At 43.3% G+C, this 22,505-nt stretch overlaps 2 protein-coding genes across 2 annotated transcripts in view; one reads left to right on the top strand and one right to left on the bottom strand.

The window, feature by feature from the left end:
* Positions 1-11,964, bottom strand: part of ndufs1 (NADH:ubiquinone oxidoreductase core subunit S1) — a 43,606-nt gene extending 31,642 nt beyond the window's left edge. Inside the window, exons 1-3 of the mRNA XM_055638330.1 lie at positions 11,828-11,964; positions 3,941-4,031; positions 734-825 (exon numbers count right to left, since the gene is read on the bottom strand). Coding sequence (XP_055494305.1) covers positions 734-825; positions 3,941-4,022 — 174 coding nt within the window. The 5' untranslated portion in view covers positions 4,023-4,031; positions 11,828-11,964. The remainder of the gene's footprint in view (positions 1-733; positions 826-3,940; positions 4,032-11,827) is intronic.
* eef1b2 (eukaryotic translation elongation factor 1 beta 2) lies at positions 11,857-21,630 on the top strand. The gene is made up of 8 exons (XM_055638331.1): positions 11,857-11,897; positions 12,238-12,420; positions 13,025-13,147; positions 14,596-14,719; positions 17,347-17,413; positions 18,306-18,431; positions 20,603-20,670; positions 21,503-21,630. Exons 1-8 carry the CDS (start codon positions 11,872-11,874, stop codon positions 21,587-21,589), a joined length of 804 nt encoding a protein of 267 aa, XP_055494306.1. The 5' UTR covers positions 11,857-11,871; the 3' UTR covers positions 21,590-21,630.
* The last annotated feature ends 875 nt before the right edge of the window (positions 21,631-22,505 follow it).

The raw sequence follows: 22,505 nt of genomic DNA, 5'->3' as shown, positions 1-22,505 counted from the left end.
CCCCACCTTCACCTTCCACATTCCTATCTATGCCTATCAACATTTTATATATTCCCATCAGGTTTCCCCTCGACCTCCGATGCTTCAGAGAAAACAATCCAAGTTTGTCCAACCTCTCAGTATAGGTTATACCTTCTACACCAGGCAGCATTCTGGTAAATTTCTTCTGCACTCTCTCCACAACTTTCCTGAAATGGGCCGACCAAAACCACAAACAAAACTGCAAATGTGGCCTAACCAAAGTTTTATAAAACTGCAACATGATTTCCAATACTCAATGCTCGACTGATGAAAGCAAGCAAGTCTGAAGAAGGGTCTCAACCCGAAACGTCGCCAATTCCTTCTCTCAATAGATGCTGCCTCACCCGCTGAGTACTTCCAGCATTTTTTGTCAACCATGCCAAATGCCTTCTTTACTACTCTACCTAATTGTGATGCCACTTTCAAGGAGCTATGGACTTGGACCCCAAGATCCCTTCGCATATCAATAATGTTAAGGGTCTTGCCATTAATTGTATATTTTCCCCTTTCATTCAACTTCCGAAAATGCAACATCTCATATTTGCTTAGATTAAACCCTATCTGCTATTTCTCCACCCATTTCTGTAGCTGATCTATATCCCACTGTATGCTTTGACAGCCTTCGCAACCCAAGATATCTTGTCATCAGCTGCAAAGTTACTAACCAACCCGTCTCCATTTATGTCCAAGCCAGTATAGGGAACAAAGGTACCTGTAGAACAGTGGTTCCAGGCTCCACCATCACTGGCTTGCCGTCGATAAACACCTCAACCAGATTGCTGGCAGCTGTTGCAGTGCTGCGAACTGAAATCATGAAGAGAAGGCAGCAGCTAGTGTTAGTGGTCTAGGACCAAATCACTACAAAGTCATGAAATACACAGTGGCAAAAGGGGGAAAAAGTCAGATAAGTTCAATAGCCAGTTAAACGACCCAGCATTGGCTAAGAATCTCAATTTTCTTATTCTATGATACAGCATGATATGCTCCATAATCTCAGGATTGCCCAAAACAATTTCAGCCAAAGAAGTACTTCTGAGATGTGGCCCCACAAATATTTTAGGCTGATGAAGAAAAATGTAACCACAGAGAGACAGAGACTTTGCCAGAGACATAAACCTTTATATTTCCTACTTGTCTGAAATTGATGGTATTACATTGCACTAGCCTCACTATTCTACATCACTACCCTTGAGTAACATCAGCTGCATTGCACTTTTTTGTCAGAGGAGGGAGCTATTGAGGATAAGGAGCGTTAAGATTTACAAACTACAGGTATTTTGCCATCTCACGGCAGTTTTGCTTTCCACAGACATATCTTGTTATAGAAAATCACATGAAAAAAAACATATCAATGGGGAAAAGGGGATTAGGGGCAAGAGTGTTTCAGACTAATTTTAACAACTTTTTAATTCCCCCCTTGGAAATTTTCAAAAGTAAAGGTCTTTTTTGTTTGGTTGCAGTAACAAAAGGTTGTTTGTCATATTGATTGATAATTATCACATAGGTATCAATAGAAGTGAAATTGACACACTGTGTTCTTAAGAGACAAAGATGTCTGATTACTGCTAGGTTAACAATTTGCAAGATGAAATACTGAAAGGCACAAGTATGGATGGCAGTTTCTATGCCAGTAATGATTTCCAATTTCCAAGTTTGCCATCTTTCTAACTATTGCAGTTAGCAAATTTCATTCAAAGTCATATCCTTAATGTTTCTACATTCAAATCAAAATCCAAAAAGATCCCTTTAGCACCTTTAACACAATTAAATATTCTAAATAACATCCTCCCCCTTGGTCAGATACTCCGCCACTTCAACCTGGACTTCCACTGTTACGCCGATGACACCCAGATCTACCTCGGCACCACATCCCCCCACAACCACCCCCCTCTCCCATATCAACCCGTTTGTCAGCTATAAAAACTCAACAGCGATAAAACAAAATTCCTCCTCATTGGCTCCAAATCCACACTCAGCAAAATCAATAACCCCACTCTCACCATCGACGGCACCACTGTCTCCCCATCTCCCCAGGCCCGCAACCTTGGCATGATCTTTGATTCCACCCACTCCCTTGAGCCTCACATCCGCCATGTCATTAAAACCTCCTTATTTCACCTCTGCAACATCGCCAAAATCAGACCCTCTCTCACACCTCCCGCTGCTGAAAGACTCATCCATGCCTTCATCTCCTCCCGACTGGATTACTGCAACTCACTTCTCCTTGGCATCAGCTCCACCTACATCAACCGGCTCCAACTGGTCCAGAACGCAGCCGCCCGACTCATCACCCACACCAAATCCTGGCATCACATCACTCCAGTCCTCAAACAACTTCACTGGCTTCCCATCTCCCACCGGATCACCTACAAAATTCTGGTCCTCACCTATAAAGCCCTCCACCATCTGCCCCCCCCTCATATCGCACTGACCTCCTCTCCCCCTACCAACCCTCACGGTCCCTCAGATCCACATCAGCTGGTCTCCTCTCCATCCACAAGTCCAACCTCCGCAGTTTTGGGGACAGAGCCTTCTCCAGGGCAGCTCCCAGGCTCTGGAACTCCCCCAACTGATCCGCAATTCCGTGTCCCTCACCATCTTCCAGTCCCGCCTCAAGACCCATCTCTTCACCTCTGCCTATCCTTAGCCCCACGTCCACCTCCCATTTCATCTGTGCTTGAATTGCCTCATATTGTGTTTTGAATTGAATTCTGTCTTTAATTTGTGTGCTAGTCATGTCTCTACTATTTATTTCATTCCGCTTACATGTTTTTCCTCTACTTGCTAAATTTTTGTAAGGTGTCCTTGAGACTCTTGAAAGGCGCCCATAAATAAAATGTATTATTATTATTATTATTAAAAAATGTGCCTGGACTGTACCTGGACAGAAGTTACAACCCAGCTAGACCAGCAAACAAAAGTTTGGTCAAGAGATAGGTTGGAAGGAGTATTAAAGGAATACAGACAATGTATTTTTCGGGGATTTTGGGGATTTCCTGAGTTCAGGCCTTAATAAGTCAAGATAGAACTACAAATGGTGGCAATTACATTTGATATTGCCTTATCTTGACATGCACAAATTCCCACAAATAGATGGAAATTATGTTAAATAATAGTTTTAACTGGCAATTATATCGTGCTAACACAAAACACCTAAAGTAATTACCTACATATACAGTTTGTAACCGTCAAGGACGGAAATCGCTATCAAAACATGGGGGGGGGGAAACACAATTTTTTGGTGGCTGCGCACGCACGCTCGCACGCGAGGTTTCGGCCATGGGCCCTGTGGACGATAACATCGGGAGCTGACCTGGTTCATGACCGACTACAAACTCCAGCAACAGCAGCTTCGTCCGCCCCGAATTGTGGGGCTTCAATCGGCCTGTTCGCGGGGCCTTTCATTGTCCCGCGTGGCTTAAAACCGGCTGCGGGATCTTCCATCCCTCGGTGGGGGCTTCAACATCGGGAGCATCGATCGCCTCGACGCAGCAAATTGATCGTGGGGCAATGGAAAATCCCGCGGCCAATTTTAAGCCGCACCGGGCCCTGCGAAACAGGCCGATTCAAGCTCCGCTCTATGATCTTTGCTCCACCAGGACGTCTCCCTCCTCCAATCACCGCGCTCCATCTTCAGTCCCACCCCCCTACTTCCGCCTCCGACCGACACCTCCCTCTTCCAATCATCGCGCTGAATCATCAGTCCCACCCCCACTGTCTCGCGGAAAGCAGAGTTTTTTTTTCCACCGAATTTCAAAATCCGGGTTACAAAACACGAGGGGGATTGTCACCCACCTCTCAAAACATGGGGGGGAAACATGTCCCCCTGTCCCCATACCCCTGTCCCCACCCCCCCAGGATTTCTCCCCATGACCAACAGTGGAGAATAGTGTTAAACATGCAGTAACTTATTATCTACCATTGTTCTTTGCTCCCAGACAGTCTCTGGCAGAGTGGGCGACGTTTCTTAATGTCTTACGGATCACAGGTAATCGTAGCATGATTGCGAACTGCAAGAAAACAAAGACTCAGGTTAGCGCCAGTACACCAACTCATTAAACCTCTGGGCCCTTGGGTAAACATAGTATCTGTTAGACAGATGCAACAGTATTGAGGTCCTTTGAGTTAAGTTCAAATTATACTTTGCATTTAACATATTTTCTTTAGTTTAATTTAGGGATACATTGCGGAAACAGACCCTTCGGCCCACTGAATCCGCACTGACTAACGATCCCCGCACATTAACACATGCTAGGGATAATTTTATATTTATACCAACCTACAACCTGTACGTCTATGGCGTGTGGGAGGAAACCAAAGATCTCTGAGAAAACTCACGCGGTCACATGGAGAACGTACAAACTCCGTACAGACAGCACCTGCAGTCAGGATCGAACCTGTGTCTCAGGTGCTGTAAGGCAGCAGCTCTACCACGATGTCACCGTGCTGCCCTAATTGCTATATATGTTATCAAATGTTATCACTGAGATTTATTTTAATTGATACTATAAGCATCACCAACTTTATTTATTCTTGGGTGAGACTCAGGACAACAGACTGGATTTGAGGATGCTGTGCTGCCTCCCTGGTGCCAGGATCCAGGATGTCACGGACAGAGTGCAGAAAATCTTCAAGGGCGAAGGTGAACAGCCAGAAGTGGTAGTGCATGTTGGCACAAATGATGTCGGAAAGAAGGGGATGAATATTCTGAAGCGTGACTTTAGAGAGCTCGGAAAAGTGCTGAAATGCAGGACCTCCAGGGTGGTTATCTCCGGTTTGCTTCAAGTTCCTCGTGCTGGCGAGAGCAGGAATAGGGAGATACAGGGCCTGAATGTGTGGCTGAGGAACTGTTGCAGTGGGCAGGGATTTAGATTCTTAGACCACTAGATTCTGTTTTGGAGTAAGGGGGAACTGTACAAAAGGGATGGAGTTAAAGGGAAAGGAAGTAAAGGGTTAGTTAATGACCCCAGAATTAACGGGAAAGAAAGCACACAAAGGGATAGGAGAGTATTGGCCAAGTGTAATAGGGACCGATGTGAAAGGTGAGATGCATAGGGAATTTAAAATATTATATATGAATGCGCGAAGTATAAGAAGTAAAGTAGATGAGTTTGAGACTCAGTTAGAGGTTGGTAGATATGATATTGTGGGGATTACTGAGATGTGGCTGCAGGAGGATCTGGCATGGGAACTTAATATTCACAGTTATACATCCTATAGAAAGGACAGGCAGGTGGGCAGAGGAGGGGGGTAGCTCTGCTGGTGAGGGATGAAATTCAGACCCTTGCGAGGGAAGACATAAGGACTGATGAGGTAGAGTCACTGTGGATTGAGTTGAGGAATGGCAAAGGCAATAAGACACTAATTGGTGTTATCTACAGACCCCCAAATAATAGCTCGGATATAGGGTGTAAGTTGCAGCAGGAGTTAAAACTGGCATGTAACAAAGGTAACGCCACTGTGGTGATGGGGGATTTCAATTTGCAGGTAGACTGGGAAAATCAGGTTGGTTCAGGACCCCAAGAAAGAGAGTTTGTAGAGTGCCTCCGAGATGGATTCTTAGAGCAGCTTGTAATGGAGCCGACCAGAGAAAAGGCAATTCTGGATTTTGTGTTATCCAACGAACCAGATTTGATAAGAGAACTAGAGGTAAAGGAACTGCTTGGAGGTAGTGATCATAATACGATTAGTTTGAATCTGCAATTTGAGAAGGAGAAGGTTAAATCAAAATTGTCAGTGATGCAGTTGAACAAAGGGGACTATGAAGGCATGAGAGGAGAGCTGGCCAAGGTAGACTGGAAAGGGATCCAAGCAGGAATGACAGTGGAACAGCAATGGCAGGAATTTCTGGGCATAATACGGAAGACGCAGGATAATTTCATTCCAAAAAGGAAGAAAGATTCTAAGGGGAGTAGGAGGCAACTGTGGCTGACAAGATAAGTTAGGGATAGAATAAAACTAAAAGAAAAGATGTATAACATAGCAAAGAGTAGCAGGAAGCCAGAGGATTGGGAAACTTTCATAGGACAACAGAAGGAAACAAAACGGGCAATACGGGCTGAAAAGATGAAGTACGAGGGGAAGCTGGCCGGAATATAAAGAAGGACAGTAAAAGCTTCTTTAGATATGTTAAGGGAAAAAGAATAGCAAAGTCAAATGTGGGTCCCTTGAAGGCAGACACGGGTGAAATTAATATGAAGGGGAGCCAGTGGATGTAGTGTATCTATACTTTCAGAAAGCCATTGATAAGGTCCCGCACGGGAGACTGGTGACTAAAATTAGAGCACATGGTATTGGGGGTAGGGTGTTGACGTGGATAGAAAATTGGTTGGCAGAAAGGAAGCAAAGAGTAGGAGTGAACGGGTCCTTTTCAGAATGGCAGGCTGTGGCGAGTGGAATGCCGCAAGGCTCGGTGTTGGGGCCGCAACTGTTTACCATATATATTAATGATTTGGAAGAGGGAATTAGGAGCAACACAAGCAAGTTTGCGGATGACACAAAGCAAAGTGGCAGTGTGAACTGTGAAGAGGATGTTAGGAGGTAGCAGGGGGACCTGGACAGGTTGAATGAATGGGCAGATGCGTGGCAGCGTTCAGTATAATATAGATAAATGTGAGGTTATCCACTTTGGCGGCAAAAACAAGGGGGCAGATTATTATCTCAATGTGGTTAGGTAAGGGAGAGGTACAGCGAGACCTGGGTGTCCTTGTACACCAGTCAGTGAAAGTTGACGTGCCGGTGCAGCAGGCAGTGAAGAAAGCTAATGAAATGTTGGCCTTCATAACAAGAGGATTTCAGTATTGGAGTAAAGAGGTTCTTCTGCAGTTGTATAGGGCTCTGATAAGACCACATCTGGAGTATTGTGTACAACTTTGGTCTCCTAATTTGAAGAAGGACATCCTTGTGATTGAGGCAGTGCAGCGTAGGTTCACGAGATTGATCCCTGGGATGGCGGGACTGTCATATGAGGAAAGATTGAAAAGACTAGGCTTGTATTCACTGGAGTTTAGAAGGATGAGGGGGAATCTTACAGACACATATAAAATTATAAAAGGACTGGACAAGCTAGATGCAGGAAAAATGTTCCCAATGTTGGGCGAGTCCAGAACCAGGGGGCACAGTCTTAGAATAAAGGGGAGGCCATTTAAGACTGAGGTGAGAGAAAACTTTTTCACCCAGACAGTTGTGAATTTGTGGAATTCCCTGCCACAGAGGGTAGTGGAGGCCAAAACACTGGATGGATTTAAGAGAGAGTTAGATAGAGCTCTGGGGTCTAGTGGAATCTTAAGCCCTCCCTTCACCACCTCCAGTTTAAATTCCATTTGGAATATTTTGGAGGACCAAGAAACCAACCAACCAACCATATGGGAGAAGGCAGGCACGGGTTATTGATTGGGGACGATCAGCCAGGATCACAATGAATGGCGGTGTTGGCCAAAACGCCCCCTCCTGCACCTATTTTCTATGTTTCAGGACATCTTTATTTTTAAAGGGACTGACAAGGTATATGCAGATGACATTTCACCGGGTCAAGATATTTAAAACCAGGGATCTTAATATCAAAATTACAGCTACTCCATTTTCACCAGCAATAGGAAATATCTAGGGAGTGGTGAATCATTGAAATTCACTACCCAGGAAGATTGTGGTGGCAGAGTTAATAAGGATAGTCAAGGTAAAGATCAAAAGACTTACATATTAAGATATTCAAAGCTTATACAATTAATGCAGAAAAGAGTGGCAAAAGAACATCCACAATTTCATTAAATCCCAGTGCAGGCACGATGGGCCAAGTGTAATCTCAGCTGACGCTCCAGTATAAAGCTGAAGGAATGTTGGCATGTTGAAGGTGCCATCTTTTGCACTAGATGTTGAATCAAAGTTCTGACTAATCTCTCAATTGGATGCAGAAGATCACATTACGATATGGTATAGACCTGCCCTATTATATTACAACAATTTCACATGAAAGTATATAATTAGCTCTAAGGTACAATTGGAAGTCATGCAGTCAAGGAAGATGTATATTCATTCCAACAAGGTACAAAAGTGAATTGATTTGGAAAGCCCAAAAGCATATATTAAATGGAGACACAAGGAGTGTTACTGCTGGAATCTTGAGCAAAAACTTGAAACGTCATCTGTCCATTTCCCTCCACTGATGCTGCCTGACCCACTGAGATCCTCCAGCACTTTGTTTTTCCCTCACATTGGATCTTCATTCTAGGATCACCTACTTCCCTGCTCGAATGCCAGCAAATGCGTAACTAAGACAGCAAGTGAAATTAGTATTTTCTTACCACACTTATCCAAATGCGATCCTGAATCGCAGAAGGTTAATAGCAAAGGAGGCGGCTATTCAGTCCACTGCTTTCTTGTCTATCAATGCAAGAGTAACTTCACTCTCCACCGTCACTCCATTTTGAGTTATTTTTTGAAGATTCTGTTTAAACATACTTCCACTAATTACCAGAACTGCATTTCAATGTAATCAATCATTTGTTGCACTGGTCACGTTGACATTTCTAATTCCATGTTGCCGAGTCCTTTACCTGTCAAGAAGGAAAGTCTTATCTATTGTCTAGCTATTTTGTGATTTCACATTTCTCCATCAAATGCCCTCTCAAACATCTATTTTCCAAGAGGAACAGCTCCTCCAATCACCCCACACAACTGAATCCTCATTCGTCAAGTCAAATTTATTTGTCACATATACATACAAGATGTACAGTGAAATGAAAGTGGCAATGTCTGTGGGATTGTGCAAAAACACCAGAACACCTGAGCAGAACAGAACAGAACCAGTATTTACATTTAATAAAAATACACAACAGTAATTACACCCCAGTTAGATCAGAGTTTACAGACCTGATGGCCTGTAGGAAGAAACTCTATCTCATCCTCTGTGTTTTCGCAGCGTGACAGCAGAGGCGCTTGCCTGACCGTAGCAGCTGGAACAGTCCCTTGCTGGGGTGTTAGGAGTCCTTCATGATCTTGCTGGCTCTGGATGCGCACCTCCTGGTGTATAAATCCTGCAGGGGGGACGGAGGAGTGTAGTTCCCATGGTGCGTTCGGCCAAACGCACAACTCTCTGCAGAACCTTCCTGTCCTGGGCAGAGCTGTTGCCAAACCAGATTAAGATGTTTCCAGTCAGGATACTTTCCACTGCACCAGAGTAGAAGGATTGAAGGATCCTCAGACAGACTCTGAATTTCCTCAGCTGCCCGAGGTGGTATAATTCCCGATTCATTATGACTTCCTTGTTCATACAATGCACCACCCAATATTCTGTATTGCTTTAACCACATTCACAACCTGCCGTGCTATTTTCATAGATTTATATCTTTAACAGCAGAGATCTATTTGTTAGTGTGCCATATTTAGAACTGTTACCTCATTCTTCCAACCAAAATGCACCACTTCATATTATCAAAAAGGTCACCCTGGTCATGATGGGCCAGAGATCCTGTTTCTATGCTGTATAACTACATGTGGATTAAAGTTTACACTTTCGTCCAGTCTGAAAATCGACTGTTTAGTACAGCTTTGCCTCCTGCTATTTGACAGTTTTAATCCAATGATGCTACTGTCCCTTTCATGACAAGGATCTCAACCTTGACAACAAGCCTATTATGTGTCTCCTTATCAAATGCTTTTTTAAGGTCTATGACTGTCACAACAACTTTTTCTGTAACATCAGAAAACTCTATCATGATAAACACAATTTGCCTTTAACAAATTCTTGAATGAAAAACAAAGTGCTAGAGAATCTCAGTGGGTCAGGCAGCATCAGTGGAGAGAAATGGACAGATGACATTTCAAGTTTTTGCTCAAGATTCCAGCAGCTGCACTCCTTATGTCTCCATTTAATATATGCTTTCTCGCTTTTCCAAATCAATTCACCTTTGTACACGTGACTGCTAATGTTATCTTGATTGTTTCAATAGTTTCCCTATCACCAAGGTTAAACTAATGTCTGTAGTTCTGCAGTCTGCAATCCACATCACACCCTAACAGATTGCAAGGATCATTGTCAATATAATATATATTGTCAATATAATTTATATTATAATTTAAATCCCATAGGTTCAATGTCAATATAATTTACTCCCCAATTCTCTGAATTTACCATGCATTCAAAATGAACCTGTTGATTTATCCATTTCAATGGCAGCTAGCCTTGCCAGTACCTACTCTTTAACACATTCAACTACATCTTTGCTGAAACTCCAGCAGCATCTTCTTCCCCAGCAAAGTTGCATCTTAGCACATTGGAAGTCTTCCACACACTATGGCATAGGCACCATGGCATAGCATTCTGCTGCCATTATCTTTCACTGCCTGCAAGATCCTAATGCTGCAGCACTAACTCCATCAATATGAACTATGAGGAATGAAAACAGATCACTTATCTGGTTGCAGATACCATGCATGAAGCCGAGACCAACATCAATCAGCATCACACACACCAAACAAAATGTAGAAACAAGGAACTGCAACTATGTTTTACAAAAAACACACAAAGTTCTGGAGTAACTCAGCAGAAGCTGAATTGCTTTATCACTGTGTGTCTTCTTAAAAATCATTCTGCCGTCACCAACCACGTTCACCATTTGTACAAAACTGAAGCGATATATAAACACCACAGATATTTTCATTTCTCTATCGGAAATCGGAAATAAAAATGTATAATGGTGGAAACAGAGCAAATGTTCAATCTGAAATGTCTCTTTCCGCAGGTGCTGCTCAGTGTTAGTGTTTTCAGCAATGTAAGTGTCTTTTTATTTAGAGATACAACCTGGAAACAGGCCCTTTGGTCCATCGAGCCCAAACTAACCATTGATTACCCATTCACACTAATTCTACGTTATCCCACTTTCAGATCCACTCCCTATTCACATTAGGGGCAATTTGCAGAAGCCAATTAATTTACACCCACGTCTTTGTGGTGTAGGAAGAAGCCGGAGCACCCGGAAGAAACGCACACGGTCACAGGGAGAACGTCAAACTCCACAGACAACAGCCGAGGTCGGGATCGAACACAGCTCGACCAACTGTGTCACTGTGAACATGTATTTACAGTTTGCGCTTATTCCGCGTTTAAGCACAATGCTATCCGAAAAGGAGCGAACTGGAAAGAGACTGGAATCAGACCAACTGGAACACGAACAGCTGGAGGAACTCAGCGGGTCTGGCCGGTGTGGGCAAGTTTGGCCGAAGGGCCTGTTTCCACACTGTATCACTCTATGACTAACATCTGCAGCGGCAAAATGGATGATGGAGACAGCTGCATCAACAAGCAGTGAAGTAGAAAGAGAGTCGGGCAGATAGCTAGTCCATTTAAACGTGATGGAGAGAAAATGAGACTCAAAATGCTGGAATCTTGCGTTAATAAAACATACTACTGGAGAAAATCAGCGGGTCGGGCAGCATCTATGGCGGCAGAAGGGATCATCGAGACTCTGCATCAACAAGAAGTCAAGTGAAGAGACAGAGAAAAATAGCGAGCAGTCCATTTAAACACGGAAGTAGAGAGGAAGATTAACGGCCAGTAATGTGGCAGGAGATTGCCCAGGTACACCTTGCCGGGGGGGCAGTCATGATACACGGAGCGGGACGAGGCAGATTCTCCTGCGCCACCGGCCCAGTCACTCGGACACCAGTCAAGGGCAAAGCACCACAACCCAAACGCACCCTTCACCGCAGGCTGCCCCTTGCAGTCGAGGCACTAAACTTCACCCGCTGCAGAACCGGTGACCAAAACCCGTCGCGGTCAACCTCCCGACTCCGCGGTGGTTGTTGTTACCTGCTCGCTATTTGGCCTTCTCAACCAGAACAGCGGCGACAGCGATGGCGATGGCGATGGCAACGGCTCGGTAATTTCCGTCTCTTTCCGGAACCGACGCTCCTCCACGTCGCGGGCAGGAGCTACGAATACCACCCGTAGAGATTGGTTTATTCACTTAATCGTAAACCTCAGTGAATTTAAATGGAGCTGTCAACAAAGAGACGAATTAAAATGGGCTGAAATAAAATCAGTCGGTGATTGGAAATTACATAAAGCTTCGGCAACTTCCGTCAATTTGTCAAACCGTGGTCTCTCTCAAAACGTTTTAATTTAAAAAGGGATAAGACAAAACGTTTTAGACAAATAACCTAGTAAGAAAACGAATGTTAAATTATATTGTTGTTAAGGCTGCCTATTTTCTTGCGCAGGCAAGGCGGAGTTCGGCAATTTCCGGCGCCGGTTATAAGGGGTGCGCGCGCCGGCGGTGGCCTCTTGCAGCCAGGAGTGGAGTGGAGCGGAGCGGAACCGGCCATGGGGTTCGGAGACTTGAAGGCCGCGTCCGGTCTACAGATGCTCAACGACTACCTGGCGGATCGCAGCTACATCGAGGGGTGAGGGGCCAGGTGGGGATGGGACCCGCTTCTGAGTGTGGGAAAGAAAAAGGCGCCGGAGGAGGAGGGAAGGGGGGGGAGGAGCTTGAGGAGGTGGCAGCACGAGGGGGAGCATGAGGTGGAGATGGTGGGAGCTTGGGGACAATCATCAATAATAGGAGCCATGATCATATTGAATGGCGGTGCAGGCTCGAAGGGCCGAATGGCCTACTCCTGCACCTAATTTCTATGTTTCTAGGAGGAGAATTAGGCCTTTCGGCCCATCGTCGACCGCCGTTCATGGCTGATCTAGCTCTCCCTCCTAACGCCATTCTCCTGTCTCCGCCCCATACATAACTGACACCCGTACTAATCAAAAGTCTATCTCTGTCTTAAATATATTCACTGGGGGAGGGGGAAGGAAGAGTGGGTGAGGGGTGGGGGCGGGGCGGAGAGAGTAGAGTCGGGGGGTTGTCTGGAGAGCGGGCGCTTTTGAAATCCTGGAGTCTGAGGAGGTGTGGCTAAAATGCGGAGACGTGGGCAAAACTAACGAAAGTGGAGAGATTTTTCTCCTTTTTCCACCTCAATGGTCTAATCTTCCTCATTTTGTGTGTTTTTTTTAAAGGTATGTCCCTTCACAAGCAGACATTGCTGTGTATGAAGCTCTTGGTGCGCCACCTTTGTCTACTTTCTACCATGCACTTCGGTGGTACAATCATATTCGCTCCTACGAAAGCACAAAGTCCAGGTAGGTTGTCAAGCAGAAATAGAAGCTTGAGTAGAGTTTATTGTTTCTTTATACAAGCCCCAAATTGCTGACCCTTCGTTTTAGAGATTGTAACCTTAGTTTTAGACATTTCAGTGAAGGAAAATATGATTCCTGTTTTCATTGCGGCAAATTGTGTATCGCTCTCGTTCCCCTATCAGCCATCTATCAAGTTGGATAATCATCTCCTCACCCTAGGATCGATCTGATGAATCTTTGTTGCACTGCCTCTAGTGCAACTACACTGAAACTGATATTCTGACACCCTTGACACCGGTTCCTGACTAGTAGATTTTCTAGATTCTGGGTATTCAAAATTCTCACACTTATCTTTCCCCTTTTCTTAACCTTACACTGGAATATTAATTTTCTTGGGAACCTTGAAATTAATGGAAATATCATCCCCTAGTAGGTTTAAAATGATAGGGGTGGAGCGGCAGAGAACTTTAAGTCTCAGCCTGTCAAAACTGAAATCTGGTATTTGGGAAGCTTGGCAACTGAGAAATCTGGTATCTCCATATTCATTTTCATTCTGTTTTGAACACATTGACACGTTGGTAATCCGGTCCCATTAATTTTTTCTCTTCTTTTCTAAACAGTTCTGTTTCACATTTTCTGTACGCTTCACTACTTTGGGGGCTTCCATGTCATAGTCATACAGTTTGGGGCCTTAGGCTCAACTTGTCTTTGCCGATCAAGATGCGAGTCCCATTTCCCATGCTTGGCCCATATCCCCCTAAACCTTTCTTTGATATTCCTGTTCCAGTATTGTTTAAATGCTGTTATAACACCTGCCAAAACTCCTCTGGCAGCTCGTTCCGTGTACCCACTACCCATTGAGAGCAAAAGATGAAGACTTCTTTAGCACCCAATGACGCCACTAACGTAGAACAATGTAAATACAATGTTTGTTAGCTTCTCATCCATTTTCTCCAAACTCCACTCCCCCCCCCGTATAATTTTACACGTAAACTTATTTACTGTGGCTTTTATCATTTTTGCGTATATATGGAAGCGTTTTCACTATTTGTATTTGTTGGAAGAATCCTGTCGTATTCTACCTTCCCTTGTCAATTGAAATGTACCCAATCCTTGGGTTTTTCCTATGCTTTGCGACATACTACACCATGTTTTAAATTTCAGTCATGGTTGGATTACTTTCCCCGTTGGATTTCTGTTTATTAAAAGGGTGCATGGTTGTAATCTCTATCCATATGGCAATCACTGAATTTCAATGTGCTTAAAATGTGGATTACAAGAAAACCATATCACTGATTGCTGAAATTTTAGGATAATAAATTTAGTTAGTGCATACAGTATTTTTCTTATTCTTGGGAGGATAATTCAACAATTCATTGTTGCAGGCACAAAGCATGCTTTAATTTCTGTTCTAGCAGTTTAATGCATTCCTGACCATTGACTTCTAATAGCCTTCCAGGTGTTAAACAGCCACTTGGTAAATATGGTCCACAAAATGTAGCAGATACAACCTCCGCGAAAGCATCAGTAGACGACGATGATGATATTGATCTCTTTGGCTCTGATGACGAAGAGGTGAGTTAGTTGCAAATCTTTTACCTGAGCTGACAGCATGCTCACCACCTCATCCCTGGTCATTAGCTTCGATTGGCAAAATTGGCAATTTTTTTCCTGCATTACATTATGAACATTTTAGAAGGCCTCTCTTTTTCCCTATTTTCTTAAAATAGTGTTATTTCCAAAATTCGTAAGTTTTAGGTGTAACCTAAGCATTAAACGTCAAACATTTAATCTGTTATGTAAGTGTATCAAATTAGTGACTTGAAAATGTGCACATCTTTAGAATTACATTTGTTAATTTAATGGAGAGCACCAAATGCTTGTGGGGGTGTGGGTTAGGTGGGAAGGGATTAGTGAACCATGGAGTTGCAGAGAGTATACATCTAATATACATTAGAACAAATATTCAGAAGACTGGTTCTTGTTTTGAAATGAGGGCTGCTCTGCTTGATTTTATAATCCCAAATATGTCTCCCTCTTGGCTGTAAAGGAGTGCTGTGGGACAGCAAAAATGCCCTTCACTCAAGATCCTCTCCAAATTACGGGGCTGTTATGTCCTTAGATGGACCTATATCAAAACTATTTTAGTGTCCCTAATGATTCCAGTTGGTAGCTTGCAACCCAACGATATGAGGTGAATTTTGCAATTTAAAATAATAACCCCCACCTCCTCTTTCGCCTGTCCTCCCACCCCAGGGCGTACTCATTTCCCCCACCCCAGTTACCCTGCTCCTTTTACTTCTCATGCTCATTTCCCACCCCTGAGTCCCCACTTTCCTTTTTTAATTTTTTCCTCCCAGTTTCCTTCCACTTATATCCCTCCCTCCAGCTTTACATTTCATTTCTACTCTTCTCTCCTTATACCCTTTTAACTCCTTTTCACCGCTGTCACTTCCTCCACGCATCTGAGAATCAACCCCACCACCTATTGCTTGCCAGGATAGACACAAAATGATGGAGTAACTCAGTGGGCCTAACAGCATCTATGGAGAAATATAATAGGTGGCGTTTTGGGTTGAAAACCTTCGACAGACTGAAGAATCTGTCTGCCAAGGTTTGCTGGAACTCTTGTTGCTAACTATTTTATCTCCCATTATCACACTGACTTTCATGTGCTGGGTCTCTTCCATTGCCAGAGTAAGGCCACATGTAAACCGATTGTGATCATGCAGATTCTTCAATGTGTGAAGAAGGGTTCTGATCCGAAACTGCATCTATTTTTCTCCAGAGTTGCTGCCTGACCCACTAGGTTACTCTAGCATTTTGTGTCTATCTTTGGTTTAAACCAGCATCTGCAGTTTCTTTCTGATTGACTCTTGACTGTACATTTGTTCGCTTGTTAGGCTTTGCCCCCTCCACCTTTACCACCTTTCTTTTCTCCCCCCCCCCCCCCCCCCCCCCCCCCCCCCCCAGCCTGAAGAAGGGTCCCAACCCAAACCATCACTTGTCTGTTCCTTCCATAGATGCTGACTGACCTGCTGAGTTCCTCCAGTACTGGCTTTTGCTCAGGATTTTCAGTATCTGCCATTTCTTGTGTCTCCAACTTCTCCCTCTTTGTCAACAAATTGAGGAGATGGTCATTGACTTCAGGAGGCAGGGTGGAGTACATGCCCCAGTTTGTGTGAAATGGTACTGAGGTGGAGATAGTTGAGAGTTTCCAACAATTTATTTGTGGTGCAACTGCCTCCACCTGCTCAGAAGGAACCAAAGAAAGCTTCCTATCAGGATACATCACAGCTTAGTATGGCAATTGGTCGGTTTAAGACTAAATTATTGTAAGAGAATTGTGAACACAGCCCAATCCATCTCACAAACCAGATTCCCCAAGCCACCTACTATGGACTCCATCTATACATCACGCTGCCTCTTGAAAGCAGCCAACGTAATCATAAACCAGTCATTCTCTCCATTCTCCAGTCGGGCAGAAGCTTGAAAGCATATCCTACTACATTCAAGAACAGCTTAATTCTAGTTGTTATCTGACTCTTGAATGGACTTCTCTTGTACAACAGCTGAATTTGTGATCTTTCAATAACTTGTTGTGGTCCTTGCACTTCTAATCTGCACTTTCCCTGTAGCGGTGACACTATGTTTAGTTTAAAGATAGTGTTGAATTTGGCCCTTCGGCCCACTGAGTATGCAGACCTACAATTTCCTATACACTATTTCTGTTCTACACACTAAGGACAGTTTACAGAAGCCAATTAACCTACTAAGCTGCACATCTTTGGACTGTGGAAGGAAACCAGAGCGCCAGGGGAAATCTCACGTGGTCATGGGGAGAATGTACAAACAGCACCCAGAATCGAACATTGGTGCTGTAAGGCAGTAGCTCTACCGTTGTGCCACCTTGCCACCCATTTCTCTTCTGCAAACTTTCTTCTCTTTTGTACTTCCTGATGTACTCGTGTATGATATGATTTGCTTGGACAGCATGCAACAATGATTTTTTTTTAATCGTATCTTTGTATACATGACAATATTCCCAATGTTTATGACTGGTTTTCATGATGATTCCAATTCACCATCTTTCGGCTGAATGCATGATTACACTATATACAATCTGATGAAACCAGTCCAATATTTGTATATTGAACTTTCCTTTGTGATTGTAAAGAACTGATCACACCCGTCTCTTACAGGAAAGCGGTGAAGCTCAAAAGGTCAGGGAAGAACGTCTTCTTCAATATGAAGCTAAAAAGACTAAAAGTATGTATTGTCAATTAGTCATATGATCGCTCATTGGTCCTTTTGTGTGCCAAAAGACGGCTAGCTTGTAAAAGTAAATAGTATCGATGTCCGATGACAGTCCTAGAACGGTGCATGCTGTAATTACGTAAATAATGTAGAAGATCATATCTGTTTCCTGCACTGAAGAATTGGTTGGGTGTTGGGTCGGCTTTTCTCTCGGCTTTAGGTTGCACCACCAGGGTGTTCCGGCAGTAAAGCTATTAAACAGTTGATACAGTGTATATTAGAACAATTTATTTCATTGTTGTGCAGAGTTTTTTAAGGGATATGAAGAACCCTGGATCCCTCTGGAACGATATGTGGTGTACCAAAAATGAACTATAATTGCATGTGAAGCGGATTCAAATCATTAGTGGTATTCGGGAAAAGCAGAGTTTGATTTTAATGATGATTTAACTTTACCATCTTTCGTCTGAGTTGATGATGTGAATTAAATCTGATGAAATCAGAATTAAACGTTTCTCTTGGTTGGATATGTCAGCATTTTTTTTTAAGAAACAGAACTATAAACATTTGTTGATATTGGTAGTATGACCTCGTATACATCAACGTGTTCTTTGCAGTACAAAGCTTTCCAATCCAAAGATATTTTGCATGAAAGTCAATGGGGGGGGGGGTTTATGTAATAGGAGAAATGCACTGCATGGATTCCTTTACAGAGAAGCTAAGTTAAGTATATGAAAGAATGGGGTAGCAAAATATGCAGATAGGTGTGTGCTCATGGAGGGCAAATATGGACCAGTAAGACAAATTTCCTGTGCTTTGTTTTGATCCATTTAGTGTTCCTCTGAATGTAATTGAAACAGATTATTCCAATAAATAACCACATTAAATTTGTGTTTGTCTGCAGAACCAGCACTCGTTGCTAAATCATGTATTTTATTGGATGTAAAACCATGGGATGATGAAACTGACATGTCAAAACTGGAAGAATGTGTACGTTCTGTCGTGTTGAATGGCTTAGTTTGGGGTTGCTGTAAGTATAATTTACCATCTCTGACATCTATTACAAACCCACTGACTCCCATAGCTATCTAGACAACACTTCTTCCCACCCTGCTTCGTGTAGACTGTGTCCCCTACTCCCAATTCCTCTGTCTACGCTGCATCTGCGCCCAGGATGTGCTTTTCCATACCAGGTCATCAGAGATGTCCTAATTCTTTAGGAAATGGAGGTTTCCCATTTCCATTATAGATGAGACTATCACTAGGGTCTCCACGATATCCCTCAGCTCTGCTCTTGCTCCCCCTCTCCCCATTCGTAACACGGACAGTCCCCCTTGTCCTTGCCTTCCACCCCATATAATCCTCCAACCTTTCCACCACCTCCCAACGGGATCCCACTACTGGCCACATCTTTTCATCTCCGCCCTTATCTGCTTTCCGCAGAGCGTTCCCTCCATAACTCCCTGGTCAATTTGTCCATTCCCACCCAAACCAACCCCATCTCAGGTACTTTCCCTTGCAACCGCGGGAGATGCAACACCTGTCCCTTTACCTCCATCCAAGCACCACGACAGTCTTTTCAGGTGAGGCAGAGGTTCACTTGCACCTCCTCCAACCTCATCTACTGTATCTGCTGTTCCAGGTGTCAACTCCTGTACATCTGCGAGACCAAGCTCAGGCTCTGCGATTGTTTCACTGAACACCTCCACTAAGTCTGCCTTAACCTACTGAACTCCTGGTTGCTCAGCGCTTTAACTCCACCTCCCATTCCCAATCTGATCTATCTCTCCTGGGCCTCCATTGTCAGAGTGAGGCCCAGCGCAAATTGGAGGAACACCACCCCATACTTCGCTTGGGTAGCTTAAACCCCAGTGGTATGAACATTGACTTCTCTAACTTCAAAAAGCCCTTTCCCTTTCTCGCCATTCTCTCTCCCCTTCCCAGCTCTCTCACCAGTCTTATTGCCCCTGACTACATTCTATCTCTGTCCCGCCCACTCCTCTGACATCGGCCTGAAGAAGGGTCTCGACCTGAAACGTCACCCATTCCTTCTCTCCAGAGATGCTGCCTGTCCCGCTGTTACTCCAGCATTTTGTGTCTACCTTTGATTTAAACCAGCATCTGCAGTTCTTTCCTACATAGTATAATTTAATTATTTGGCAATGGGTAGAAGCAATTTTAAGTTTTAACTTGAACTGCACTGGTGTTTGCAGATTACTAAAGCTTAGGCTTCAGAGAAGATTCATTCATTGGTGATCTTTTCTATTTTTGTCTTTCACCTGGCTGTTTAATCCACATTAAGAATATTGGGTTATACCAGCATGCCATAAAAGTCTGTCTTTAAAGGTTGCATCTGTGCATAAGAAATGTAGGAAAGAACTGCAGATGCTGGTTTAAATCAAAGATAGACATAAAATGCTGGAGTAACTCAGCGGGACAGGCAGCATCTCTAGAGAGAATGAATGGGTGACGTTTCGGGTCGAGACCCTTCTCAGACTGTCTTCATAAGAAAATGTTTTAATACCATCAATGCCAGGTCTTGGATACAATTAATGCATAGTTGCATTATCACTATTTTAATGTTGTGCATTACAGGCAGTTTGTTCCATGTCTTGTCTTAGCATAAAAACAATGAAACTTCAAGACATGAGTGCTGCAGTAACTGGGCAGAGGATACTCCATATGGAAGAAGGGTCCTGACTCAAAATATCACCTGTCCATGTTCTCCAAAGAAGTGACCTGACCTGCTTAGTTACTCCAACACTGTCTCTTTTCCATTAACCAGCATTTGTAGTTCCTTATATACATAAAACTTCTCAGTATTGTGATCCTGGAAGGTTGGGTATAAACTGGAACTATGACTACCTTTTCATTCTTTATTTTGAGCTGTAAATTTGAAATTCCTTGTTGCTTCTGACAGAAAATGTTTTGTAGGGGAATTCAGTTCATGAAAATACAATAAGCCGTTTTGGGGCAAGGAGAAACGGTGGCAGGCTAGTTTTTAATAGTGCTCAGTTATTCAGGATTTAAATATATTGTATTGCTGCCTTATAGTTCATTGCTAGGGATCCTTTACCTTTCTGATTATAAAATAGGCTACAGAGAATATCCAGGTCTATATGCATCTTTAGCATCTCTTCTGTAGTTCTGAGATAACTGGAATGTTGAATTTTTATATTGCTTAAATCTATTTCATTACAGCCAAACTAGTTCCAGTGGGTTATGGCATCAAGAAACTTCAGATCCAATGTGTGGTGGAAGATGACAAGGTAAGGATGTGGTTTTGGTCACTGGGTAGTGAGCAGTTTTCAGCTGGGCTATAAATATTGTCAACTAGCAAATGTAATGCTTGGAAAATCTACGCTAAATGATTGCATGTGCCTGTATGCTTATTTGTTAAGTTAACTTTCTTGCACATTACGTACTGAATTGTTAACAAATTAGTAAACATGCTAAACTAATCTTGCTGGAAATATTGGACAGTTTTGGACGGTCACTTGGCAAAAACACTTCTAGTTTTGTTGATCAGCTGAATTTAGTCCTCGATCAGGTGGATCCTTCTACTGCACTTTCTCTGTAGCTGAAATCACTCGGAGGAACTTGCACTCAGCACATAAGTCAATGAAATTACTAGTTTTAGTTCTAGTACATATGTTTATTCCAGATATGATGAATTGGCAGATGTATGTGGTAGAGAACAAATGGCAACATTGTGGGAAGAACCTGAACCTGGTGGTTGTAACCTCTTGTATTCGTGTTTTAGTTCCATTTTGGCAATCATACAGAATTGGAAGTACTCTTATTTTAAAAATAAGTGTAAAATGATTCATCTTGAATCAACATCAAGTGAGGTTGGCGAAGGTGGTGAACAAATGTGCTAATTGTATGTTAAATTCAGAAAATTTGATTGGGTTCATTGTAATGATTGATTTATCACAATATTTAATGGAATAATGCACTTTTTCCAATTACATTAACAACTATTCTTTGCTCGTGTTCTTTATTCCAAAATGCCTTTACAAAGCTTCCTACTTTCATGCATATGAATATTAGTAATTACAGGTTGCATTTTGAGTATTCTAACTGAGTATTTATTTTCAGGTGGGAACAGATCTATTGGAAGAAACTATCACTGCATTTGAAGATTTTGTTCAATCAGTTGATGTGGCAGCCTTCAATAAAGTATAAAAAAAAGCTGATGAATACAATAAAAATTAGCATCTGCAGAACCTGATCTGTCCTTTGTTTTATTGACCGTTTCTTTAGGGTATGAGGGTTCCCCGCTCCCATCTTAGATAAGGCCTTCACTCGTGTCTCCTCTGTGCTCCGCCCTTGCTCCCCCTCCCCCTAGACGCAACAGAGACAGTCTCCCTAGTCCTTGCCTTTCACCCCATCAGCAGTCGCACAACACACAATCCTCTGAAATTTCCGCCACCTCCAATGGGATCCCACCACTAGCCACATTTTCCCATCTCCACCCCTTTCCGCCTTCCGCAGAGATCGTTCCCTCTGAAACCCTGGTTAACTCAACCCTTCTCGCCCAAACCACCCCATCCCGAGGTACCTTCCCTAGCAACCGCAGAAGATGCACATCTGTCCCCATACCTGCTCCCTCGACTCTGTCCAGGCACCCCGACAGTCCTTTTAGGTTAGGCAGAGGTTCGCTTGCGCTTACTCCAACCTCATCTACTGTATCTGTTCCAGATGTGGACTCTTAATACATCGGTGAGACCCAAAGTACACTGGGCGATCGTTTCACTGAACACATTTGCTCAGTCTGCCTGAACCTACCTGATCTCCCAGTTGTAAAACACTTTAATTCTTCTTCCCCATCCCACACAGGCCTTTCTGTCCTAGGTCTCCTCCATTGTCAGTGATGCTAAATGCAAATTGGAGGAATGGCATCTCAAATTTTGCTTGGGCAGCTTACAACCCAGTGGTATGAATATTGATTTCTCGAACCAGGTAGCCCCGGCATTCTCTCCATCCTTCCCCCACCCAAGTCTCACTAATTTCTTGTTTTCACCTAACAAATAGCTAACAATAGCCTTTTTCTTTTATCATAGTTACTTTTTTTGCACATCTTTCAATTACCTCTCTTTCA

This window comes from Leucoraja erinacea, chromosome 7, assembly GCF_028641065.1.
Source record: "Leucoraja erinacea ecotype New England chromosome 7, Leri_hhj_1, whole genome shotgun sequence".
Classification (NCBI taxonomy): Eukaryota; Metazoa; Chordata; class Chondrichthyes; order Rajiformes; family Rajidae; genus Leucoraja; species Leucoraja erinaceus.
The sequence above is the reverse complement of the archived record's forward strand: the minus strand, read 5'-3'. Positions and strand labels throughout refer to the sequence as shown.

What these genes read in the sequence shown, in the direction of transcription:
- eef1b2 (XM_055638331.1), top strand. Translation starts at nt 11,872, where the DNA reads ATGGCGATGGCGATGGCAACGGCTCG. An exon ending in ATGGCGATGGCAACGGCTCG is followed by an intron (nt 11,898 to 12,237) that starts GTAATTTCCGTC and finishes TTTCTTGCGCAG; the next exon opens with GCAAGGCGGAGTTCGGCAAT. An exon ending in TGGCTTAGTTTGGGGTTGCT is followed by an intron (nt 18,432 to 20,602) that starts GTAAGTATAATT and finishes ATTTCATTACAG; the next exon opens with CCAAACTAGTTCCAGTGGGT.